The sequence below is a fragment of the Chenopodium quinoa genome, unplaced genomic scaffold (assembly GCF_001683475.1).
Source record: "Chenopodium quinoa cultivar QQ74 unplaced genomic scaffold, ASM168347v1, whole genome shotgun sequence".
Taxonomy (NCBI): Eukaryota; Viridiplantae; Streptophyta; class Magnoliopsida; order Caryophyllales; family Amaranthaceae; genus Chenopodium; species Chenopodium quinoa.
Genome location: NW_018742951.1, coordinates 6726585 through 6744662, shown reverse-complemented (window position 1 = coordinate 6744662; position 18078 = coordinate 6726585). Strand labels below are relative to the sequence as shown.

Sequence of the window (18078 nt, the reverse complement as noted above, 5' to 3'; positions counted from 1 at the left end):
GCCTGTGCGCATGAAAGATGACACATTGATTACAAAATATCCATGTTACCATGGTCCATGTATATCTACACTTCACACTTGACTAATATTTATATACGAAGTAGAAGGTTTCTAATGCAATTATATATTGATGTTTTACTTTGGGATCCGAATCCTACCAAGTGTGGGTAGTTGAAGTTAGGGATTTTCTTACCATCTCCTCTAATCCCAAGTATCTAACCTGTAAATAATAAATCTAAAAAATCTTGAGCGCTGAGGTCTGCAGTAGGACAAAGAAGTTTAAAAATTGAAGGGAAGTGCAGTAACCCTATTGCCTCAAGTTTACCAATATACGAAGTATATACTATATAGTGCAGGAAGTAAAGAACAAGTAGCATAATTAACATGTAATTGGCAAATGGAAAGCCAAATTTGCTCTCTGCTGCTAAATTTATAAAAGATCAATTTGTAAGTTTCACACTTTTATTCATTTACACTGTATATTAGCTTCATCATCCATGAAAATGTATATGATAGGACAGTAATGCTGAGTATCAAACCATGATTACGAAAGCAGAAAGACAGTAGCAGTCACACCAAAAAAAATATAAGAGGACTGCATATGAACAATACTTGTGAACAGAGAAGCATTTTGAATTTATTGAAAGTAGAAAAATTCCAGTGATGATCTGTGAACTGAGGGACTAGTGCTGTTTCTTCCCGGTTGCCACTTCCCAGGCCTGCAGAATGTGGTTGACAATTTCTTCTACACCTAACCCGTGCTTCACCTGCTCAAAAACGGTTCATCATTGTTAATACAAAACTAAATCAGTGGCACGAGATGTAAAAATGCTCAAAATCAACCAAGCCGATGGGTGGATCTAATATATTTGAATGTATGTAGATGAACCTAACCTTTTATGAATAGAAACACTCATGAAGGTCAGATTTCCTAGAAAATTTGAAACTCTAGAAACATGTTCTTTAAAAGAGCAATAAGTTTTCCACCTCAAGATCTCTAGAGACACATAATGACTGTTAGATTTCGGAAAAACTCCTCAAGTTGGAGTGTGTACCATTGATCAATATATATATATTGTTACAATACTAGTCCTAATCGAGTTACGAGTTCTAGTATGATAAGAATACAAACTATATCAAAATATATACAAAATATATCCTAACTCTGCAACAAATATTATCCTATAATAATATCTATCATACCCCCGCAATCATAGCGGGAGGAGGTCGTACGCTAAGACTGGATCTAAAATCCAAAAATAAGTCTCGTGGTAGGGCTTTTGTGAAAATGTCCGCAAACTGATATCTAGAAGGAACATGTAGAACCCGAACTTGTCCCAAGACAACCTTTTCTTGAACAAAGTGAATATCCATCTCCACATGCTTGGTGCGTTGGTGTTGTAGCGGGCCAACAAACAATAGTAGCCTGTTAAAGAGGACAATGTAACTCAAGTTAAAGATTACGAAGCCAACATGCCTTAGAGACAACATTTGCGACGCCTCGATATTCTGCTTTTGCACTCGATTTAGATTAAGTATGTTGACGTTTAGATGAGCAATAAACGAGGTTGTCCCCAAGTAATCAGCAATAACCCAATGTGGAACGACGGGCATCGGGACAACCTCCCCAGTCAACGTTAGTGTAAGTAACCAAACTATGAGAAACAGACGAATATAAATGTAAGCCATGATCAATGGTACCCTGAATATAACGCAGAATGCGTTACAATGCATCATAATGAGATTCCCGGGGATCATGCATAAAAAGACACACCTGTTGTACCGCATAGGCAATATCTGGCCCGGTGAAAGTGAGAGAAGAGCACATGCTAAATTGCGATAAAAAGTAGGATCCCGAAAAGGTGGTCCTGCATCTGCACTAAGTTTGGACTTAGTGTCAACTGCAGTAGCCCGGAGGTTTACAAGCCCCATAGCTGCACGCTCTAAACATACTTTTCCTGTGAAAGTAGCAAAAGAGGGAGTACAGGTCACCGCAATCCCTAAAAAGTAGCTCAGAGGACTCAAATCAGTCATAGGGAACTCAGTTTGCAGCTGAGATATGATCCCCTCACGCAATCTGTCACAAGAGGTAGCTAATATAATATCATCAACATAAAGAAGCAAATATGTCATATCATCACCCTATCGGAAAGTAAAAAGAGAGTTGTCACTTTTAGCAATGACAAAGCCCAATCTAACCAAGAAATTCGCAAAGCGTTGGTACCAAGCTCAAGGAGCTTGCTTCAACCCATATAAAGCCTTACGAAGTCGACATACATAAGAAAGTGCTTTCCGATCAACAAAACCCGGAGGTTGATGCATATAAACAGTTTCCTGCAAATCACCATGTAAAAAGGCATTTTTGACATCTAATTGATGAATCGACCACTTGCCATAGCTAAGCTGAGAACAGTACGAATAGTACTACTACTGGACTGAAAGTCTCATCACAATCTATACCAACTTCTTGCGACCTGCCATCACAAACAAGACGAGCTTTGTGCCTTTCAAGGTCACCATTAGACTTGAATTTGTGTTTAAATAGCCACATACAATTAACAATGTTCACCCCCATAGGCCTAGGTACCAAATCCCAAGTCTCTGTTTTAATAAGAGCATTATATTCATCTTGCATCGCCGCATTCCAATTAGGGTCACTAAGAGCAATTTTATATGACTTAGGAAGCGGTGATTTATGAGAAGTGATGGTCATATTAGCAGAGTTATATTTGGGGTTTGGTTTAAAAATTCCATGTTAACTTCGTGTAACACGAGGTGAAGGATGGGGTGGACAAGTGGGTTGGATTGGAGTTGCCCCACGAATTGGAGGTGGAGTATATATGGGCTGAGAATTGGAGTTGGTAGGTGAAGAGGGCCCATTTGGAGGAGAGTAGTCTCCTGCGTGAAGAAAAGGAGGAGAAATAAGGGGGCTTGGCAGACTGGGCCGTGATAGTGGGCTGTGCGCCGCAGCCTGCCTGCGGTCCTTGCTGATCCGTGTGAATAGGAGGGGAATTAAGGGGTTGCAATGGGTTGGGGCGTTGGGCCTTGGTAAAGGAGTTTGGGGATGGCCATTTGTATTGGGGTGCTGCAACAATGGAGATAACAAAGGACTCGGGTCCGTAGCCTCAAGGAAAGTATAATCCGAATTCCGAAAGTGATTTAAATTACGGAAAGGGAAAGTAAACTCGTCAAATGTGACATGACGAGAAATAATAAACTTGTTTGCAGAGAGGTCGAGACATTTATATCCTCGATGATTTGTAGGGTAGCCCAAAAAAACACATGGAGTGGACCTAGGAGCTAACTTATGTGGGGCCGTGGCCGATAAATCAGGAAAACATAAGCATCCAAAGACAAGTAATCATAAGATGGGATTTTGCGAAACAAAGCATAGGCAGGAGAGCCATTGGCAAGAGCTTTGGTAGGCAAAATGTTAAGGAGATAAGTTTCCGTTTCTAGAGAATCTACCCAATAAGGAGGAAGTGAAGCATGAATGAGAAGAGTTCGAGAGATGTTATTTATGGTTCGAATCATGCGTTCGGCCTTCCCGTTTTGGGATGAGGTGTGTGGACAAGAGAAACGGAATACTAAACCGTTTTTGACACAAAAAAGTTTGAAAGGATCATTATCGAACTCTATACCATGATCACTTTTAAAGGATTTAATAGGTCGTCCAAATTGTGTGCTAACATAGGCTCGAAAATTCAAGAAAGATTAAAAAGCTTGTGACTTGAATTTTAAAGGTATAGTCCACACAAAGTGAGTGTAATCATCCAAGAGTACTAAGTAATATTTGTGTCCATTATAGCTACGAATAGGTGATGTCCACAAATTGGCATGAATTATCTCAAAAGCAGTAGAAGTAGTACTATTGGAATTATGAAATGGCAAACGAACATGTTTTCCTAATTAACAAGAAACACAGAAGTAGGAGTCATGCTCCTTATTACATGGAATTAAATTTCTAGACCTAAGAAAGCTTAAAACTGAATTTCCTAAATGTCCAAGATGATCATGCCAAGAAGGTGATGTGGTAGCGGTGAGTGAGGTGGCAAGACAAGTTGATGGATTGGTGTTTGTGGTCACAGGATATAGGTCCCCCGAACTATTGCATCTCGTTATTACCTTCCCCGGACGTAGATCCTTCACAGAAAAACCAAAAGGGTCAAATTCTATGGACACAGAATTATCTGAAGTTTCGAACAGAGATTATGTTTTTAACAATTTGAGGTGCTAAAAGAACATCATGGAGGGGGTTGAGAGTAAGGCATAGCAGTGTGGCCATAACCCGTTACTGGAATGCGATGTCCATTACCAACTAAAATATGATTATTGGTGCTCAAATTAAACAAGGGCATGAGAGTACCTGAATTGTTGGTCATGTGTGATGTCGCTCCCGAGTCCACGTACCAAAAACTGTCTTGTAGTAGTGACATAGTAGCAAAAGAATTTCCCAATTCGGTAGGAGTCATAGGGAGCCCGTAATTAGGAGCCGGGTAGGCCGGATATGATGCTTGATAAACCGGTTGTGGGAATTGGGCCACATAAGCTGCTCTTTGTGGTTGAACATTGGGCCTAGCAAGCTGTTGGGCTTGTTGAGAGAATGGAAAGGGGGTAAGAGCCCATTGCAAAGCTTGTTGAGGCTGCAGGGTCCAATTAGGAGATTGTCCCCATTGTGGAGCTTGTGAGGGAGGCTGCGATTGTAGCTGTTGCTGGTTTGTGTCTCGCCCACGGCCTCGTCCTTTGCCTGTCTTACCAGAGCTACCACGCCCGCGGCGTGGCCACCTCCCCGCCCGACGCCACCACCGCCAACCCTCTGCTGCTGCGGTTGGGTTTGGGTTGATTGAGTGACGGTACTAGAGGTGGTAGTATTAGTTTGTTAGAGCAACGAAGGCCGATTGTGATCCTTGATCATTCGACCGTCTTGTTTCCTCAAGGAGACGAGACCTAGCAGAGGCTCCGTTTGTTTAATGATCGTGGCAACCGTATCATAATCTGTGTTGACGAGACCCGACACAAGCCGAATAACAAGCTTTTGATTTGTCATAGGTTGGTCTACAGTAGCGAGTTGGTCTTTAAGCATCTTCAATTGTTGACGGTAGGAATTAATGTCAGCTTTGGACAAGTGAAGTGAATTAAACTGATTTTCAAGATAAACGGCCCATGTGTTTTTGTTATCTTGAAATAAATCCTTTAATTTGTTCCAAAGTTGTTATGCCGTATCGCCTTTGCAAAGACAGAGCTGAGAAGGTCCATGGAGATCGTTGCATAAATCCATTGCTTGACAATGGAGTCAAGTTTAAGCCATAAAGAGTTGGAGATGTCGGACGATCTAGGGGTTGACGAGTCGATGTGATCGAGAACATTGAAGGCATGGCAGTGAACTTCAAATAATTCAACCCAATTGGAGTATTGCACCTTTTCCCAATCAAGAATCAAGGGAATTGCATTCTTGATACTGTTGACGGAGAGAGCCGAATAGTATTCCGTCGATGGTGGAGGAGGCGGTGGAGTCTTCCTGTCCTTGGCCATGGAATATGGTCGAAATTAGCTATGCAGGCTTGAAAACAAAAAGAAAACGATATGCTACTCACTGTATAAAGGGGTATTGTAAAACAAATTAATTACTCACGATATGCAGTAGTGGGAATCGGTTTGCAAGACTTTGATTGTGGAAAAGAAGAATAAAAAAATAATTTGTGAATTAACCAAAAACAAAATAAAAAATTGCGGAAGCTAGATCGAAAACCTAGAGCTGTAATACCATGTTAGATTTCGGGAAAACTCCTCAAGTTGGAGTGTGTACCATTGATCAATATATATAATGTTACAATACTAGTCCTAATCGTGTTAGGAGTTCTAGTACGATAAGAATACAAACTATATCAAAATATATACAAAATATATCCTAGCTCTGCGACAAATATTATCCTATAATAATATCTATTAATGACCTTATTTCTTCTCTCTTTTAAAAAATCTTCTAAATTTACCATTTTCTATTTAGCAAACAATTTGAAAGAAAAATTATTGCTTTCTTGCTTTAGTTTTAGAGTTCACATGTTTCTTAAATGTAAGAAAATTGATAATTGCATTGCAGTGATCCCCCATGGCAACAAAATGAGGATACCATTGTAATGGAAAAAGCTTTAGGCAAAATGCTTTGCATTAGCCAAAATAAGTAATTTGAGTCATAAAGCTCAGGGTTGGGACTTAGGACTGTTAGGAGGGAGGGAGAAAAAAAAATGGTTGAAAACCTGAGCAAAGACGAATGGTCCTCCATCTCGCATACGAAGAGCATCTCTCTCCATGACAGCCAAATCAGCTCCGACTGCAGGGGCAAGGTCAGTCTTGTTTATAACCTGCAGTAAAATGAACATGAGCAAGGCTATTTCAGCAAGGACCATCATTAAAGCTATGGCAATAAAATAAAATATACATACAAGAAGGTCTGCTTGGGTGATGCCTGGTCCTCCCTTGCGTGGAATCTTATCTCCAGCAGATACATCTATTATGTAAATGATGTAGTCTGCCAGTTCCCTGCTAAAATTGGCTGCTAAATTGTCTGTAAGAAATTTGCACACATTTGTATTAGCAATTAGAGTGTGGCCCAGGCAATGTCTTGACCTTTTACTTTAGATATCATAATTTGCACACAAGCATGTATAAAGTTGCTATCGACACCTACTGGAAATAGCAAATAAAGAGTAATGAGTATACATTATATATATGTTGAGTAAAGATCATACCTAATACATAGCTTAGATGACAAACGTTGACTTTAACTCTTGTCGATCTCATGTTTGAACCTTACAGCCGTTACAGGGCCGAGGGAGGGTCCCATGTGGCATATGTATTTTCTCAGGAACACTTTTTTAATATATTAATTAATATAAATGTAAATTCTTCAAGTTCTTAGACCAGTTTAACGGTTAGTTTGGAAAGCAACGGTGGAGGGGGGGGGGGAGGGAAGTAGGCTTGTGTTATCCCTTTGGATATTTCCAACTTAGGATGGATTGGTACAAAATGGATCCATCTCTCTCCCTCTCTTTTCTTTCTTTTCAGGTTCTCTAATCCAAAAAGGCAAAAACATAGTAAGTTTTTCATTCATCACCATACTTCCCAAGTTCTTATCCCTTTTTTTTTTTTTATTTAATTACACGAACCCATTAGTCCTTTCTGTATCATGATAGAACTTGTTTTGCAATGTGGTAGAGAGAGTATACTATGGAGTACATCAGTGACATAATTGTGTTCTACATAGGATTTGGACCATACTTTAAAATAAATAATACAGGGCGGTTAAAAGTGGTTAGATATGAATAAAAAAATTAAATTGAAAGTGGACAGAGAAGGAACTAGTAAGAGCCTAAGAGGTCATGTAGAAATTGTGAGATACAAAGGGTTGATGCACTGGAGAAGGTAAAGGTAGTAAGCGAAAAGGTGGACTTACATCAGTGGTGATAAATTTAGCAAAGCAGATAAAAATAATTAAGATAGTATTGGGACATCCAAAATTGTTTAAATTGAACTAAAGTCAAAGGGAGTATTTAGAATATTATTTGTGACTAGCTACAAACAATAATGAAATTCTTGAAAAGTTGAAGAAGAAGACATGGATAATGTAGTCCCTCTCCTAGGGTGAGTAGTCCCGGCTAGGGTTCAGTAGTTGAAGGTTTTTGTAGTGTGATTTGAAGTGTTTCCTGTGCGTTTTCTTGCTACTTTCCTGTGATTTTCTGTGTGTGCTCTTACTCATGTGAATGGCTGAAGAATTAATCAAAGAGTGGGAGAGATTTCAGTTGACAGAGAATGAGGAGAAGGTGATTGGGGGCGAAGGTATCGCAGAAGAAACAGAGGATACCAAGGCCCAGATCAAACTTATTCTTGTCGACAAGTTGTGGACTGTGAAACCATATAACATTGATGCGATGAAGCGAACCCTTCAATCTGTCTGGAAATTGCAGGAGAAGGTTTCGATTAGAGTGATTGAAACGAATTTGTTCGTTTTTCAATTTTACTGTCACGAAGACAAAGAACCTGTTATTGAAGGATGCCCATGGTTTTTCGATGAAAAACTCCTATTGCTTAAGGAATTACAGGGAGATGAACAACCATCAGAAATCACCTTTACCCATACTCCTATGTGGGTGCGATTGCTTGATGTGCCATTTAATAAACGTAATGTTTCTGTAATGTATGATGTTGGGGAATTCTTAAGTGGATTCATTGAATTTGATGATGATGACCCCTTGGGGTGGGATGAGTATGTACGCATGAAAATTTTGGTAGATATAAGGAAGCCTCTGCGAAGAGGGGTTTTTCTGGCTACTGGTTCATCATCAACGAAGTGGGTGGATATGAAGTACGAAAGGCTATCCGATTTCTGCTTCTTTTGTGGGCAGCTTGATCATACGGATAGAGAATGCCACACAAAGAGGCTGCCAGGGATGAATCAAGAGAGGTTGCCTTTCAATATGGGCCGTGGCTGCGCGCTACACCAACGAAAAGAACAAAGACTGATCTTGCTGAAAGGAAGAGGGAAAAATCATGGAGAAATAAGTTTAAAAATTCTGCTTCAGCAAAATCTGTGGGATACAATGATCCTGACACTATAAAGCTTGGCCCTCCAGGGGCGGCTAGAAAATTATTTTTCAATTCCCCAACTAAAGTTCTAAACCGTGAATCGAGGCTAATGATTGAGTCCTCTGCTGATGGGACTTAAAAAGTGCTTAGACAGAGAAGTATTTCTGGGAACTTGGAGGGTGTTGAATCTGGTGGGAATTCAAATAGTAGAGAAAATGACGAGGAGGAGGTTAGTCCGTCTTTTATGGAAGAAGATGTGGAGGGGGGGGGGGGGATTGTAAGTGATGATATTAGTGAGTCTGAGGGAGTAGTGGGTGTTACTAGGAGCAGTGGCTGGCATAGGAGGTCTGGGAGAGTGGGTCAGGATTGTACTATGGTGGGGTCACAAAATGAAACAGTCAATGTGTCAAAAAAGAGGGTGACTAGGGATGAGGAGGGGGTAGGGTCTATGGATGCAGGTGGTGTTGGAAATAAAAAACAAAAAATGATTGATGTTCATATTGCCGGAGACGGGGTAAATCGAGTAGAGGGTAGTGGGTTAGGCCACACCCTCGAAGAGCAATGAAAATCTTGAGTTGGAACTGTCAAGGGCTTGGCAACTCTTCGACAGTTAAATCTCTCTGCGACTGGTGTTGGAGAGAGAGGCCGGAGATGGTTTTCTTGATGGAGACCATGGTTGATAGTAGCGTTCTAGAGAAGATTAAAAGGAGGTGCGGTTTTATGAATGGCATGTGTTTTAGTAGTATGGGGAACTCAGGTGGAATAGGTTTTTGGTGGAGAGACTTGAATGTTGCTACAGTTTCATTTTCTACTCACCACTATGCCGCAGATGTTCTTGATCACACCGGGGTAGCAAAATGGAGAGCTTTTGGCATATATGGGTGGCTGGAAACCGGACTTAAACACAAAACATGGGAGCTTATGACAAATTTGAAAGCAGAATGCTCGACACCCTGTGTATTTTTTGGTGATTTCAATGAAATATTATTTCAATCCGAAAAAGATGGTGGGGCTATACGAAGAGAGGCTCTCATTGATGCTTTCCGTGTGGCAGTTGACGGTTGTGACGGTTGTGGGCTGCAAGATCTTGGTTATAAGGGAAGCAGGTTCACTTGGCACCGGGGTAAATCACAAGTAACCTATGTCCGTGAACGTCTAGATCGATTTTTGGCAGACAATGTGTGGTGCAATTTATTCCCCAATTTTTCAGTTCGGCATTTTCCCATTTATACTTCAGATCATGCTCCTCTACTTCTTGATGCTCGTGTGGATTTTGAAAAGGGGTAAGGACATAAGCTGTTCCGCTTTGAGGCTCTTTGGTTACGAATGATGACTGTGGTAGAGTGGTTTCGAAGGCGTGGGATGATGGAGTTGGTCAAGATATGCATCACCGTATTGCAACATGCGCATATGAGCTGTCACAGTGGGCTGCTGGGGTTTTTGGTGTTGTGAAAAAGAACATTAAAAAAGTCGAGAAGGAGTTAAGGGAGACACAAGCAGGGACGATGGATGGGGAAATGTTAGCAAAGTGTGAGTAAATATCTGCCAAACTTGATGAGCTTCATAGACAGGAAGAGTCCTATTGGCATGCTAGAGCCCGAGCAAATGAGCTTAAAGATGGAGATAAAAATACAAAATATTTTCATCGGAAAGCTAGTCAAAGAAGGAAGAAAAACAGAATTTTGGGCTTGTATGACAAACATGATGTGTGGCACGATAATCAACAGAACATGGAGAAAATAATTGAGGACTACTTTTCTGTTCTTTTTAAGTCGGACTCCCCGACTGAATTTGATGCGGCTTTAGAGGGTATCACCCCATTGGTCACGGATGAGATGAACCGATTACTGGAGACGGAGCCGAGTGCCGATGAAATTAAAGATGCCCTTTTCCAAATGCGCCCGAATAAGGCCCCGGGCTTGAATGGTATGCACGCTCTATTTTTTCTGAAATTTTGGCATATTGTTGGTCCTAATGTGATTTCTCTTGTCAAAAGTTGGTGGAATGGCCTTATCGATTTGTCTGAGATTAATAGAACATGTGTTGTATTAATCCCCAAATGTGATGATTCGAAATATATGTCAAAGTTCAGACCGATTAGTTGTTGCAATGTGGTCTATAAAATCATTTCGAAAACTTTGGCTAATAATTTAAAGTTTTTCCTAAATGATATTATCTTTGTGAATCAAAGTGCTTTCATTCCGGGTAGACTCATCACTGATAATGCTCTTATTGCTTTTGAGATTTTCCATGCTATGAAGAGAAGGGGGGAGAGGAAACATGGGTCTATTGCATTGAAGTTTGACATGAGTAAGGCTTATGAGAGAGTTGAATGGTGTTTCCCGGAAAAGGTGATGAATAAATTGAGTTTTTGTGGTACTTGGACTCGGAGAATTATGGATTGCTTGGCTAGTGTCTCTTTTTCTTTCAAGGTAAATGGCAACATCTCGGGGTCAGTTACTCCCACTTGGGGTTTGAGGCAAGGAGATCCGATCTCACCATATTTGTTTCTCTATTGTGCCGATGCCTTCTCTACATTGCTTACAAAAGCTACGTTGGACAATAAAATCCACGGAGCTAAAGTGTGCAATGGTGCTCCCCATATTTCACATTTATTTTTTGCAGACGTTTTTGCTAGATCAACTTTGCAGGTCATCAGTAAATATGAAAGAGCATCCGGTGAGAAAGTCAATTTAAACAAGACAGAAGTTGCTTTTAGTAAAGGAGTATCGGAGGAAAGGAGACTTGAAATTGTGAACACTCTTGGAGTTAGGGAAGTAGTGAAACATGAGAAATATTTAGGGTTGCCGACAATTATTGGTAAATCCAAAAAGGCTATCTTTGCGTGCTTGAAGGAGCGAATTTGGAAGAAATTGAGTAGGTGGAAGGAAATGTTGCTCTCACGACCGGGTAAAGAAGTGCTCATCAAAACGGTCACGCAAGCCATTCCTACATATATGATGAGTATTTTTAAAATCCCGGAAGGTTTGATTGATGAGATTCATGCGGTCTTAGGTCGATTTTGGTAGGGCTCTACTACAAATTCCCGAAAATTTCACTGGCAAAGATGAGACAAACTGTGCACTCCAAAGAAGAATGGTGGACTGGGTTTTCGTGATCTTAAGTGCTTCAATCAAGCACTACTTGCTAAGCAAGTTTGGCGACTACATAACACACCAAATTCGCTGCTACATTGTGTTCTAAAGGCTAGATATTTCAAGCGGTGTGGGGTGTTGGATGCCTATCGTGGTCATGATCCGAGTTATTCGTGGAGGAGCATATGGGGTGCAAAAGCTCTCCTTCGTGATGGGCTAGTTTGGAGGGTGGGTAATGGTCACAATGTGGGAGTGTGGTCTGATGCTTGGTTAATGGACAAAGGCTGCATTATTCGTCCATCTCCATTAGCAGCGAGTGATATGGAATTGAAGGTTTGTGACTTGATTGATGCAGACTGGGGAATGGAATGTAGAGCTAGTAAAAAACAACTTTGGGCCGGAAATTTGTAGTCTGATCTTAGCTACTCCTTTGTCTAAACGGAATCTCAATGATACTCTCTATTGGTATTTTAATAAGGATGGGGGATATACCATTCGTTCGGGCTATCGGATAGCTAAGGAGGGGGTGCCTGATGTGCTTGTGCCTAATGAGGGGTATGGGGAGCAGGATCTCTGGAAGGGTATTTGGAATTTCGATGGACCACCAAAGCTAAAACACTTTTTGTGGAAAGCTTGTAGAGGTTTCATGGCAGTCAAAGAACGTCTCCAATACTGCCACATAACTCCAGATGCAGTGTGCTCCATTTGTGGTGCGAATAGTGAGTCTATAATTCATACTTTGTTCGAATGCACTCATGCTGTGACAATATGGAACATTAGCAATTTGAATGGGGTAATGTATGATGCTCCCTCGTCTTCCTTTAAGGATAGATGGGTTTGGATGGTTTCGAAGTTAAGGTGTGAAGAACTGAGACTGGCGGCTGCACTCATGTGGGCAGCTTGGATGTGCTGCAATAAGGTGATCTATGAGCAGGCAAGTGTCAACGTAGTGCAGGTTGCTTCGGGAATGATCAGGCTAGTTGAGGATTACAAACACTACTCGGCTAAGGTGTGCTGCCCTTCTACTAAGCCCAGGGCTACTGTAAGATCGTGGTCTTGTCCTAGACAAGGCGCCTTCAAGTTGAACACTGATGCGCATTGTCTTGAAGGAATTAAGGTGGGTCTTGGTGTGGTTATTCGTGACTGTGAAGGAAGGGTGGTGCTTGCTGCAACTAAAGTCCATCATGCTACTACTCCGACAATAGCAGAAGCCATGGCAGTGAGGTTTGGGATCCAAATTGCAAGAAGAATGGGGTATTCTCGGATTGAAGTTGAGAGTGACGCTTTGAATGTGATAAGTCCATTTGCCAGCAAGGTACAAGGTTTTTCTCCAGTATTCCTAGTTCTGGAGGATATATCAAAGGATAGCATCTTTTTTGAGTCTATTAGCTTTTCTCATGTTTCTAGGGCCTGTAATTCCGTGGCTCATCTTGTTGCAAGATGGGATACGGGAGAAAATTCGGAGTATGTTTGTACTAGTTCTTTACCCCAAAGCTTAATCTCTTTGGCGGAAATTGATTTATTATAATAAAATGGCCCGTGCTTCCTAAGTTTCAAAAAAATAAATAAATAAATAAATAAATAAAATAAAATTGTGTAGTACATCACACAAAATCATCAGCCAAGGCTAGCTAGCAAATACCTGATAAATTACAACAGAAGCAGTCGTGCAAATGAGCATCTCAAAATGTAAGAACGCCAATTGTAAGGCTAGATACTATTAATCTCCTTTCTCCATTTCCTTTTTGTTTTTTTTTTTTTTTAAATTTTTATTGCAAGGGACATTTCACATATCACAAATTATGAATCAGAGATCTATTGCAATCACACAGGCACGATTTATAGTTTACATATCCTTTTTCATGCTGAATAATGCTCCTCTTCCCCATTCATGTAATCCTAATAGACTATGATCTCAATACTCACCAATTACCAATAAAAGGAGTGACATACTTGTACAAATACTAGCAGATAATAAGATGTTCAGCCATATAAGACATCAATTACGTAGAAGACAACACATTATTACCTCCGCCAGATTCACAAAGAAGTATGTCTGCTTTGTATAAATTTGAAAGCTCTTCAAGAGGACCAAGATTTATGCTAATATCTTCACGAATAGCGGCATGTGGACAGCCGCCTGTTTCAACAGCACGTATCCTTTCCTCTGGAAGTGCACCATGCTTTATTAAGAATTCTCCATCTTCCTTTGTAAAGATGTCATTAGTCACCTACATCACCACAAATGTTTTTCCATTAAAAGGTGACGTAGACAATATAATCAATATGCAATTTTTCAAATATGAATGCACCCGCTATCTCAGCCAAAGACCTGAACCCGAAGTCGTTCAATACTTCAATCCCTTCTCAAATAACATATCTCCAAAACCAGTTGGCGTATTGGTAGCAAGACTCAAACCACAGACTTGCTTGTGTGGAGATATTCCTAAAGCTAATTAGTGCTATACACTTAGATTTTAGACAGGAGATTAGTTCCAATGAGAAGCTGCTTACTCTAAGAAGCATCTTGTGTAAATCAGGAGCCTACTAATTGTGAAATACAAGTAATTTATTTAAGTAGCGTTCAACTAAATTTTTGATTGTTTCTAATGTTTAATTCTAAGTTTTAAAATTAATTAAGTTAAAGGTAATCTTTGAAACCGTTATACAATGGAAAGAAAGTAATGTTCTTTTGTCCTCATTATAATAGTTTCTGGTTAGAGAAACAATAAGTGGAAATCAACAAGTAAAAAATTTCACTCAAAGTTTCCATTTAAAAAAATAAAATAAAAATTCCTGACTGAGATTTTAATATACCATCATTTAAAGCCAATGGGCAATATTTTTTCACATATAACTGAGCTAATAATTCATGAAGACGAATAGGCACTTCATATTTTACTGAATATATTCCCCCAACTGTATGCTGAACTTTGCCATAGGCTTTTAAAACGTAAAAGGCCAAAATTTGTATCCCTAAAATTTGCCAGTTCATAAGAGGGTAAAATGGTAAATATAAACGGCAGATAACCAGGCTCAAATTTTAGAATGAAGCTTGCTATCTTGACTGCAACATTTTCCACAAAAGAAAAGGAATTAAAAATATTTCCAAAACAAAAAACAGACACATCCATATATGTTCTTGATAAACAATAGCATTTTATTCCACCAAGTAATGATCCACTTGATTTACATCCTGTTAAAAAATATTCCCAATGTAATACACGTTTAATCCCATTGACATAGAGCTATGTAGAATCAGTCAAACACCAACATAATAATGATCAGGAATCTCATCATGCAGTAAATATTCAAAAATACAGTCCTAACCAGTATCCAGAGAGTTAATGCTTCTTAACATTAGGACATAAAGAGATGCAATTGAGCTTACAGCAGCAAGACTATATTTGTCCCTCAAACACTTGCACAAAGCCAGCATCAGAGCTGTTTTCCTGCATACAATACACCAGAATATTATCAGAATTACAATGCTTCCCACTTCTCAAGTTCTCGGTAAAGTTAGGAGTAGGACAAATTATTCTTCCTCTGACAGCTGCAGACTCATAGCAATTCAGAAAATGAGTAAAAAAAATAAGGCAGAGTATTATACAAGCTTATCTAGCTAGAAAATAGCACTTAAACCCATCTTTGACAAGAAAGAAGTGATCTTCCTTACAGATTATCTAACAGTTGTTCTCCCATTCTTTCTCAGTTTCTCAAGGTTCGACATACAGTCATGGTGGTAGGCCTGATAGCATTTCAAGTTGATATACAGTGAGGTCAGTGACAGTCAACCAAATCCTATCAGGAAAGACTATTTCTCTGAGGAAGGAAATCTTCTTTACTCTTTTCAGGATGCCATTATCTCTATTATCAAGGATTTCCTGTTCTTTCCAAAGCTAGTTGTCACTGGAACATGTCATTTAAGCTAGGAAAGGATGTAGGTCAGTCAATTATCTATCCCTTCAAGAGTAATGAAAATGGCCATCTTTGTGATCATAAGAGTAAGGCTAGAATCTCTGCGCACTTGTAGCCTTGTAGGAGTAAAAATGTTAGTCTAAACTAAGATTGGCACTGGACCGGAATGATATTAATAATGGACCCCCATGGCCCAGGACATAGAGATCCAGGACATAGAGATCCACAGCTGTGCGTGACCCTGGCCCTCATATGATTGTGTTAGGCTGAGTTAATAGTGTTTGTCCTAGATTAATTTTCACATTTATCAAGAAAGATGGGCAAAGCCTAATAAAAAAGAATTCTAGTGAAGTTGATTTAGTACATATTCTTGAAGTAATTACACAAGTGGACATAAGTAGCGAAAATACTAATGAATTTGTGTGTAAATTTGTAAGAAAAGCTCATATTCATTAATCATTACCATGCTATGCAACTTCCCCTAAACATGTGTTATTCTTCATAAATCATCATTACTATAAAACAAGTGTTATGCCATAAAAACTTCCCCTAAACAAAAGGAATACTGTCTTTCAAGTGAAAATGAATTTTTATGAAAAAAAAAGGATAATGACATGATTTTCATCTAAAATTAATACACAAATTCATGGGCCAGTTTACCAAACAGGCAGTTAGTGTATACTCAGTATAAATTAAAACTTAAAATTGGGGCACTAGGCTAACAATTAACCAAGTTACCGAACTCAGCCCCTCAACTAAAACCAAGACAATCATTATGAATCATAGGGAGAACTAAAAAATTACACCCCCAACCCGAAAGTAACAGTCACATTGATAAATATAGAGTGAACTAATGTTTTGGTACAAAGACGAATTTGAACTAGTAAAGTGACAATTCAATCGGGATAAACGGAGTATTTATTACCCGAAAAAGCACCTCAAAGCACCAACCGGCCCACAACCGACCAACAACACACCCCACTAAAGCACAACCCACATTGTACCTTCCCCACAACTTAGGTGGAGGAACAACCCTACCAGCCACCACCACCACGAACTACCGTGCCGTGCTGTACCGATGGTGGACCCTTGTCAGATCCACTACATCAATAAATACCATAATACTCTATTTTTGACAAACAATGTATGATAATAATTGGTAAACTACATAGTATAGCATTAAATAAGAACAAAGCCGACCCAACTTATGGGATTAAGGCGATCAAGTAGAAGAAGAAGCTAAGATTAAAAAAGAAGAAATAAATAGAAAACATAAAAGAAAATGAAAAATAAAGATTACCCAGTACCAACAGGACCCCCAATACCAACAGTAAAAGCTCTTTCATGAAAATCTCTGGTAATCAAAGGAGGAGCTCTTCTGCTGAAATACCCAGGTGAGTAAATGGGTTCATGACTATGTGGTGCTAATCCATCATGGCTGTGATATACTTTTCCATCACGATATATATATTCAATTCCTTCTTTTTCCCTGTATTATAAATTATTTTTAAAATTCAAAAATCAGTATTTTGTTTGAATTAAGAGTGAAAAAAGATGCAGAAAATAAAAATCAATGCCAATAAAATTGAAGAATTGAAGAAATTGGTTTTGTTGTTTGAGTGGTTAAGAGGAAGAAATTACTCGTGGGTGTGATGATGATGGTGGTGATCGCCATGGTTATGGTGGTCATGAGAGTGAGAATGAGGGTGAAGATTTTGGGAATCCATTGTAAATCAGTGAGACAGTGAAAGTGAAACTGTGAAATGACGAGATATAATGCTTGGTTTATGGTCACTAATGCTTGGTTCATCAGACAGTTCAAACAACATTAAACGCACATGCATTTCATGTGGTGATAAATATTACTTACTTAGAAAGCGATATTCCAGCATAAATCAGTGGCGGATCCAGGATTTCTAAACTGGTAAGTCATTATTGTTTATTGATCACATATGAAAGTACAAATTTATTTTTGGATCTAGTTCATAATTGATTTCAATCTAAAAATTAAATAAAAATAAATAAATTATATTACAACCAAATTGATTTCAATCCAAAAATAGGACACAAAAATCCATACTACGAACAAATAATACAACAATTCATCTTACAAGCCATTATTGTTCATCTTACAAATAATACTACGAACAGTGGCGGATCCAAGATTTCTAAACTGGTAAGTCATTATTGTTTATTGATCACATATGAAAGTACAAATTTATTTTTGGATCTAGTTCACAATTGATTTCAATCCAAAAATTAAATAAAAATAAATTAATTATATTACAACCAAATTGAATTCAATCCAAAAATAGGACACAAAAATCCATACTACGAACAAATAATACTTAAACAATTCATCTTACAAGCCGAAAATACTACACATAACATATAACAAATAAATAGTACCCACCCATTACCCTTAATAGTAATGAAAAAAAACGTAAATTTCCCTTAGAGATCGGTTGTTTAATATGACCGG

General features: G+C 39.0%; 1 protein-coding gene across 1 annotated transcript; it reads right to left on the bottom strand.

Moving 5' to 3' along the window:
* Positions 1-390: 390 nt before the first annotated feature.
* Positions 391-17410, bottom strand: LOC110728588 (urease accessory protein G-like). Its single transcript, XM_021908227.1, has 7 exons — positions 17238-17410; positions 16897-17085; positions 15070-15130; positions 13708-13909; positions 6444-6565; positions 6258-6362; positions 391-767 (listed from the first exon to the last, which is right to left on the bottom strand). Exons 1-7 carry the CDS (start codon positions 17321-17323, stop codon positions 684-686), a joined length of 849 nt encoding a protein of 282 aa, XP_021763919.1. The 5' UTR covers positions 17324-17410; the 3' UTR covers positions 391-683.
* Positions 17411-18078: the final 668 nt, after the last annotated feature.

Bases quoted from the DNA above. Each gene is read 5' to 3' on its own strand.
- LOC110728588 (XM_021908227.1), bottom strand. From the start codon at position 17,323: ATGGATTCCCAAAATCTTCACCCTCATTCTCACTCTCATGACCACCAT. The intron at 13,910-15,069 runs GTAAGCTCAATT...GTGGTGATGTAG, and splicing joins ACAAATATAGTCTTGCTGCT to GTGACTAATGACATCTTTAC. The intron at 6,363-6,443 runs GTATGTATATTT...ATTTTACTGCAG, and splicing joins TCACCCAAGCAGACCTTCTT to GTTATAAACAAGACTGACCT.